Genomic DNA, 9,005 nt, shown 5'->3' on the forward strand with positions numbered 1-9,005 from the left:
GGGCGAACAGATACTTACCTCTGGGAGACAGGTACAACAAGAGCTTCAAAAGTGATTGGAGAATCTGATTTTTTTTTGAGACAGTGTCTGTGGGTAGAGACTCATAGCTGGGCCCTGTGTGATTCTCTTCAACACACTGCTAAAAAAACCTTCCCCCCAAGACACCTTCAACTCGCTCACCTCAGGTGCCATGTCGACCCCACATCCAGTTGTACCGCACTTCATGCAGACACTGCAGCCGCACATTCTGGAAGGCAGCGGGAAGCCTACAGATTTGCATGAGCAACTCTCTTCCAATATGGGTGTGTCCAGATGAGCACGAACGTGTGATATGTGGTGCTGCAGACCCATCTACTGTGCCACAAACCGCACATGCAGGTGTTCATGCTGCTAGCAGCATGGAGGGGATGGGGGGGTGGAGGGGGTTTGACCCCCAGGAGATCTGTGTCAAAAACATCCCACACCAACAAAAAGCTGGGCAGCACACATGGCGGCAGCATGTGCCACCCAAGTCTGGAGTCTGGCTGGCCAGTCACACTCCAGTTGCCAGCCAGGCTTTCTGCCACAGCTGCAGCCCCAGGAGACCCCCAGGACAGGCTGCTGGGGCCAGCACAGTTGCTACTGTACCCCGCTTGGGGTAATCTGCTGTGAGGCACATGTGACATGGGCATTCCCTGGGGACAAGCAGCAGTGGCACAAAGGAAAACAAACTTGTCCCCTGGGAAACAAATGTCTGTGCTCATGTGACTATGTAACAAACCTACTCGTAGCCTATCAACTTTGGACATGCACCTAGGAAATGAAGAGCCCTTGGTTCTCATCCTTGCTCGGGCTTGTTGTGGTGTTTTGCTGGGCTAAGAGCCATAACTACTAGACTATTGGGCTAAAAGGTAGCTGCTACTGTCCCTCTGACACTCCCATTTTGGTATCAGTCACTTCTCAGGCTCCTTTCTTGTTCATGCACTTGGGATCTGTGCAGACTTTTTGCCCTCTCCAAAGAGCAGCAGGAGCACAAGGGAGTGAGAGCAGCCTTCAAATGTCTTGCTGGCTGCTTTGGTTTACTCCTGAACAAGCTCAGAACAAGGCTGCACAGAGGGTATTGTACAGAACTTTTCAGACTGCAACAAGCACCTACATGAAAGTTGAGAAACTGAGGTGCCCAAGTCTCCTTGGTGGGGGTTGACTAGGAGGTGGCTGCTTACTGACTTGGGTGCATAAAAAAAACAGAAGTAGCACTTTGGGCCTTAGAGACTTAACCGTATTTGTATCCTTGCCTTTAGCAGATACATCTACAGAGCCACCCCTCTTTTTCCCCAACTTAAACAGTATTCCAGGACTTACATTGTCTGACCCACTTTATTTTGGTTGTTGACAGAGACTATTTTGACACTGACTGAAGAAATTGTACAGATAAAAACTGAAGCTGCAACAAGCTAGAAGTAGAAAAATATACTATATCTAGATATAAAGGATTGTTCAACAAATTAACATTACAAAATTATTTTTTTCAGAAGTCACTTAAAATAAAAAAGTTGCAATCCCATTCAATTAAACCTTTACATTCTAGCCAAAGGTTTTGTTCCTGATACAAATGTTGCGCCTCATTGCTGTCAGGTAGGTGAGTGGAAAGGAAAAGTTATCTCTTGGCCCCTTGCTATGTGCAACATGGCTCACGCCCTGCAAGCTCTGATCCGTGCAGATTGAAAGAAACTAAATCCTGACCTACTTCTGCAGAACAGAGCCATATGAATTCCCCTACTGCCCATGGCCGCTGCTGTGATGGAGCTAAATGGAAGATCACCGAACACTGAAACCTGATTCTCTTTGCACTGTTTCTGTTCTGAGCCCCACACAAATGATAGAGCCAGCCAGGCCTGTCCAGCCCTGAAATCACATCAGCTGGATCAAAACAGCATTTTACTCCACTATGTTCATAATCTTCACTTGGCTCAGGTGGAAGAGCACATGACAAAGGATGGGGTGTTTCCCTTCCTGGTACCAAAGTAGCACTACGGGCTGGAGAGGAATTTTTTAAATCTAAACTGTTCATTGAAAAACAGATCAGCTGCAGCTGAGGCTTCTCTAACACTATTTTGCAAAGCACTTGACAGCGGGCACATACTGTATGCAGTGCATGGGCTGGACTTGGTGCTGCGAGCAGCGCAGGGAGTTGGTTTGATGTGTGTTCTGCCAGCAGTGCCCCCACCAGACCCACCCTGACCAGGCCCCAGACTGTCCATGAGCACTGGAGCCAGCACACAGGGCTGGGCTGGTCAGGAGGCCACATGTAGCCCATGTCCCAGACCCAATGTCAACTGCAGTGCTGGGTCCAACCCACACATTGCATGCAGCTTGCACCCTGTGCTGGCCTCATGTGCACAGCAAGCCCTGGGGTGGGTGCATGCTGCATGTGGTTTGGGGAACTAGACTTGCAAGTGGCGCAGGGGGCCAGCATGGGGCCTGTGATAAACTGCCAGGCCGGCCTTATATGGACTGGCCCTGGAGCCAGTGCGCAGAGCTGGTCCAGCACAGGTGCCTCATGCAGCGTACAGGGTCAGTCTAAGACCCACAGGCTGGATCATGCAGCTCCACAGGCTGGATCCAGCCTGCAGGATGCATGTTTGATGCCCCTGCTTTAAACAGATTGGACAGGGTCCATGTGTTCCCATTTAAGATGTTTTTAAACAAGCCTGGTCATAGCCCATTAAACCTCAAATCTTTGCTATAGGACAGTGGCTGGCAACCTTTTCTGGCTCTGGCCCAGAATGGCTCACCTCAGGTCAAAGAAAGGTGGGTACTAGGACCTGCCTCCAGATGGTTCATCTTCCTGCTGTGGTATGGAGAGCGCCCACAGCATCCCCACATCCACAGGATGGACCCAATAGTTCTGGGGGGATCATAGGTTGCCAGCCTCTAGGGCAGGGGCGGGCAATTATTTTGGGTGGATGGCCGCTTAATGAATTTTGGCAAGCCATCAAGGGCCGCATGACAGGCAGCCAGTAGCAGATAAATATTAATTTTCTAAATTTTTTAGGGGCCCCATGGGACGGACAGAATGGCCTGGTGGACTGCATCCAGCCCACAGGCCGCATTTTACCCACCCCTGCTCTAGGGGGATAGAATCATCACCCCGAGTTTTACAGCATAGGTGTGACTTGAATGTATTGGCTAGTAGTAACCATGCTATCCTGACTATGAAAATGTAGTCCATTCCACTTAAACAATGAGACTTTGATTTGAAATGCAATTGAAAATAGGGCAAGAGAGACTAAGGAAGTTGGGCATTTTGAGACAATTCAGATATAAAAACAGGACCACTGTTTGTACCATCCAGGTAAAAAAAGGAGCAGCTATGCCACTAGCATGAAAAGTCACTAATCCAGTCAGCAAACTGGCTTCATTTTACATAAGCACCTGCTAGACATAGATATTGGCATCAGTGTTTTACAGTGAGTTAAGAACATCCTTTGAAGACACTGGTACAGTGTATTACATTGGCAATTGCAGAACATTTGTTTTCTGCAAGATCCCACTTAACTAGAAGCAGTGAATTAAAGTGCATGTTTCATCATGAGGCCGTTGGAATGTCAACTTGTTCACACTGCACTCCACACATCTTCCGGTTTTGTCCGCACCTAAGTAGGTGCGATAATGTTTGCCATAGTTCTAAGTGTTAAACTGCACCCCCCTACACTGATTCTCTAACACTGACCGCAGCAAAACACATGTTTTCAGCCTTGTGTAATTAAATGTTTCCCTGTTGGTTCAGGTCCTACCTGGAAAGAGTACAGTTGAAAAGTTTGAAGGCTTCCAAGTCCTCATTCGTTATTCCTGCACAAACAATTCCCACTCCCTCCCATAGAATATACCAGTAGATGTAAAAAGCCTCAGGCTCTGTTTAAAATGTGCAAATTAAATGTTGGAAGAGAGTCTCTGTCTGCACAATTCTGAGAACACAGATATCTGGGTGTGACTCAGTGATTTAAGGCAGCCTGAGAAACAGATACAGCTTTCAGTTGGCAGGTGAGCACAGCATCATGGACACTGTGAAACAACAAGTCTCTCGTGATGGATTTTTCAAAGAACTTAAGTCTTGTCAGATCATCAACAACAGGGCCTGCAAAACAAGGACACTGAAATCAGCACACATGTGTATCTCATCTTCTATAGTTTTTGTTGAGGTTGATTAAGCAGGAGGAAGCTTGTAGACTTCCCAGCTTCAAATTCTGTGCAGGAAGCATTTAAGACAAAGATGTAAGCTAAGTACCAACAAAGCTAAGATCTAAAATACGCAGTTGAACAGTTATGAAGATGCATTTGTGTTGTTTAAAATCCTCAACCTGCCATACAACACTTACAATAGTCCTCAGTGGAAAAATGTTAAACTTACAAATGTCAGAAATTAGAAATTTTAAGCCTCATCCTCCTCTCACTTAGGCCAGGTGAACTTTGTGGGATGACTACAAAGGGAAAGGGTCCCTAACTTGAAACCCAAGAGCTGTCCCACTGATTTCAGATCAGACTACTCAGGGCTTGATTCTGCAAAATTCAAGTCAACAGCAGAAGGGTCAGAACTTGGACTTGGCACTGGTCTAGTAACAGGGAAGTCTCTCACGGACTAGGAATCGATTCTTCTCACACATTATTTTATGTTGAAAGTGCTCAGAGACTGCTGTGACAGGTGACAGTACAAATCCCATAGATGTATAGATAAAGGCTGCAAATGAATCCTCACAAAACTCCACAACTTACCACTGCAGCCAGATATGTACACACCAACCCCAATTTCTTCGTATTCTTTTATAACCTGCAACAGTATAAAATCCAGGTTTAGTTTGTAGTAGCATCTCAGAACATGTCACAATCACGTTGACCTAAAGAAAACTACAAAATGGTTTAAGGAAGCATTCAATTACTTCAGTCTTTTCCCTTTAACAATGGCTCTTACATAATGCCTCCATTGCCCCAGTTTTTACTTCATTAATTTGAGAGCTGAATGTTACAAGTTACCCAGTAGCTGCAAGAAGTTATCGAAAGTGCACATTAACATTAGTAACAATTCAGGGTGGACATGAGGTTGTCTTGATTTGAATCTGAATTAGCATCTATCTCCTATGCACCTACCTCCTAACACTACCTGCCTTCTTACTGTCCTGCATAAACATTAAATGTACTTTGGAGGAAAGGGAACATGAAAGATGCCTTGTACCGATTTTAATGTTTTTGCTCCAACTGAATCCACAAAGTTCACTGGTGTAAAGTCCAGAATTAGAGTGTGAACTTTTCCCATTGGCTCCATAAAGTGCTCGAGTTCATCAGGAGATGTGTCTTGGGCATTAGCATCAGCAGATGCAAACTTTCCATTTAGGGGCAGCTCATCATTTGCTATTTCATGCTTTACACTTGTTTCCACATCACTGGTCTGTAAGAGAAGACAAAATCTCTGGTGCTTAATGACAAATAGATGCACTTACAATATTGATTACTTACTCATAATTTCCTTCAGCTCTTCATATGCGGTATAGCTTCAAACCATTATATAAAACTGGCTTTATAAACACATGCATGCCTGCTTTCATGTTCACTACACAATTTAGTTTCCAAACCCACCGGGCTAGATTCTGTTTCATCTATTGGCCATTTAAGCCATTTAAACCCTATTCCACACTACTTCACTACCTAAAAAACTATTAATACAAAAGTGGTTGCGTTGTTGTCTTCTTCCCCGCTCCTTTCTTGCGGCTTTGCCTTAGAGCTATGATTCTCATGCTTTACACAAGTAGGCATATTAATAGGTTTTCTGAGACTTGTGCAGGGTGGAATGGGATTGCATTTAAGCACCTAGTAGCTGGAATAAGAGCTGACCCGTTCTCTGTAGATGCTAACTGTACGTAGTAAGTGCAAATTAACCAAGTTGACCTATGACCTCAAGGTGTATGACAGTTTTCCTCAAATGCTAACATTCGTTTATCTAAATATTTTCCACCTCTGCAGCTTTGGTAAACCAAGTAGCTCCACTTATCTGACAGCTTCACAGGCCACCCTATTGCTGCTGCCACCATGTTTAGCAATAAAAATCTCTGGGGTCAAAATCTTCTAAAATAAGAGCCTAAAACAGGGCTCCCAAACCCAACACCAGGCACCTGCAGACATCCAACAACTGCCACTGAGGACAGGAATGTGAATGTAACCAGACTGCAAGTTTATCAGACAGTACTTGTTACCACTGCCTGCACAAACTGCCTCTTCCCTTAACCAAGCTGGGACCAGATATTTCATGGGTTGCTATTATGAGTAAATTTGTTATTAGACTGCCGTAGGTAGGCTTGTGCTCCTAACCGGTACTAAGACTCTCTCAGGGCCCTGGCTGGTGGGTCCTGCCCGTGCTCAGGGTCAAACTGATCACCAGAGTTGGGGTCAGGAAGGCATTTTGATCCAGGTCAGACCACTGAGTGGCGTGGGGAGGGTAGTCATCTAACTGATCTAGGCATTGGCAATGCCCTTACCTGTCCTGCTTTCTTCCTGAGGTCAGGGGCAGATGCAGCCAGGGTGCAGTGGCATAGTTGCACCCTCTTTCCAGACCATGCTGTGGGAACAGCAGCCAGGGACCGTTTTTTTTTTTTAAGTCCCTGAAGCAGGTAAGAATGGGCTCCTTAGCAACCCCTCTCTTCTCCAGGAGAAGACAGGAGCTCCAAGACAGCAGCAGCAGTGGACGGGTCTCCCCTTCCTGAGCCCAGAGGCCCAAGTAGAGAGGGTGAGGGCAGAAGGCAGAGGAAGTGCCACTGAGCATAGAGAGGATGGGAAAGGGAGCCAGGAGCTAACCGTTCTTACCTGATTTGGAGACTTAAAAAAGGCCCTGGAGTTGTTCCTGCAATGTGCTCCTAGTGGCGTGGAAGGCTGGAAGAGAAGCACCTGCAGCTGCTCCCTCACCTCCCTTTCTAAAATCTGTGGTATACTGTGTCTTTTTTTAATCCTGTGCTTTGTGTCTGTGTTGTGAGGGGAGCCAGAATGGATGTGCTAATGGATCCTTTGGATAAATGGTCGCCACTGAATACAAGTGACTGGACCTGATAGCCAAGGAGGTCACTCCCAATCCTATGTTCCTCTCTTAATCCCCCATCTGCTCGAATTACTCCAGATACAACTTCCATGGGTTTCTCCACTTGCCTCTGGAGACAGGGAACTAGGTTAGAAGGGCACAGACTTGCTCCTGCATGGCAATACCTCTTTTCTAGATCTCATGAAACCCCAGAGGAAAAATTACCTAGTAGTGTTCTAAGTGATCCTCCAGTATGCCAGTGTATTTTGTGAACAGTTAGTCTGTGCTGCGCAACACACATCTCTACGCCTTCCAGCTGTAACAACAACCTTGCATAAATGATGCCAAAGATGCTAACACAGTTAGGTAATATAACATTTACTGAAGTACTCACAAGCTTCAGGACGGCTTTCTTCTTGAATTCAGCTGCCTGTTTCATTTCCCTGGCATGCCTTTTCTGGGCTTTCTTCTTTGCAGCCAATATGGCACAAGGGTCAACTCCAGTCTACCACATAAAGGAAAAGCATCATCAAATGGAATTCCAGCTGTTAGGATGGTACTCTATTACTAGAGTGTCAAATCCATCACTTTATTAAACAGCAGCATAAATGTTCATTTTTCAGGGATCCTCAAAGGAGAAAAGTAAGCAGCAAAAACCTTCAGAAGTTTCATGACAACAGGAGGAGGAGATAGGCCACATTTCTCTCTCTAAATTAGGCAGTGCCATGCCGTGTTTTAATAGGACACTGAGTGCAAGGATTTATGGGGGGGCTGGGAGGGAGAGCAGTGGTTTTGGACATATTTGGCAATGCCACTTACTTTTGTGAAAATAAAACACGGCTCACCTCAACATGGAAGCTACAGAACAATGCGGAAGAGTTTATTATTTGCCCTGCCTATAGTTGTGGGCCTGATGCTATTCTCTCCACACCCCAAACATGGCTGAATTCTCTGGGTGGGTGACATAAACCTTTCTATGTAGGTAGTTTGTTGCTACAGAACAGCAGGGATGTTTGTGAAGGGCACTGCATACACTTCAGCATCTAATGGATACACTTCAGCATCTTTCACATTTTGGAAGAATTCCCACCTCCCCAGGGAAATGGCAGCTCCTGCTGGAAGGGATGACGTTTTGTAAATGGGGCTGAAAGATAGTGCGCAGAAAACTTAACCTTAAAGTATGTCAGAGACAAGTTCCAGTTTTCAAAGGATCTTAAGGGATTGTTGTGCTCACCTTTTTCTTCAGTGCATTGAGGTATAATTCACTATTGGCAAAGTAAAGTGAGGCATTGGCCTGGAATATTTTTATTCCTGGACATTCTTTCACCTAAGGAAGAAAAGATTACAATATGTAAAATTAAATTAATTTGTATGTGTCACCTACATGGTCCCAAGAACAATCATTGCTCTGCTGCCCAAACTGCAGGTTACGCCTCAAACCACAAAGTATGAGTATTTCATACTGCAGATGTCAATAATCATCACAGAGACCAAAGGAACAGCGGTGCCATTAACAGCCAATGGACAGAACCCCACAAATAAAGCAAATGGAGGTACGCATGTTGCACATGAAGAGAAACAGTCGTCACTGCTGGTGTAAACAAAGGAAATGTGAGTAACCAGAAATTCCACCTGCTCACAGTGATGATTAAAATATTGCGCGAGATCAGTAACATTTGCACTTTTATTAATAACAATGAAAGGTGCTATAATAAAATTAAATTAAGCATTTGTTGAATACTTGAAGGCTGCTATGAGCACCCTATATTAGAAATCACATGGCTCTAGAAGTGTTCTCTTCCCTACCTTACTACTGATTTTATTAACTCATTATGTTTTCATTAATTTCTGGACCAGCTTTGGGATGCCCTCAGCTACCCCAATAGAAATCCTAGGGAGGAGGCTCTTCTCAGCCAGACTGGCTGACCTGCTCCACCGGGCTTTAAACTAAGCCCGTTGGGGGACG

The 9,005-nt window shown here is 45.3% G+C and overlaps 1 protein-coding gene across 3 annotated transcripts in view; it reads right to left on the minus strand.

Annotated features, from left to right (window-relative positions):
- Window positions 1-1,348: 1,348 nt before the first annotated feature.
- Window positions 1,349-9,005, minus strand: part of SLC26A5 (solute carrier family 26 member 5) — a 32,525-nt gene continuing 24,868 nt past the window's right edge. For all 3 annotated transcript variants that reach the window (XM_025214715.1, XM_025214716.1, XM_025214717.1), the window contains 5 exons: window positions 8,274-8,366; window positions 7,434-7,544; window positions 5,210-5,422; window positions 4,753-4,807; window positions 1,349-4,117 (listed from right to left, as the gene is read on the minus strand). In XM_025214715.1, the coding sequence (XP_025070500.1) occupies window positions 3,975-4,117; window positions 4,753-4,807; window positions 5,210-5,422; window positions 7,434-7,544; window positions 8,274-8,366 (615 nt within the window). In that variant the 3' untranslated portion in view covers window positions 1,349-3,974. The remainder of the gene's footprint in view (window positions 4,118-4,752; window positions 4,808-5,209; window positions 5,423-7,433; window positions 7,545-8,273; window positions 8,367-9,005) is intronic.

The sequence above is a fragment of the Alligator sinensis genome, unplaced genomic scaffold (genome assembly GCF_000455745.1).
Source record: "Alligator sinensis unplaced genomic scaffold, ASM45574v1 scaffold915_1, whole genome shotgun sequence".
Taxonomy (NCBI): domain Eukaryota; kingdom Metazoa; phylum Chordata; order Crocodylia; family Alligatoridae; genus Alligator; species Alligator sinensis.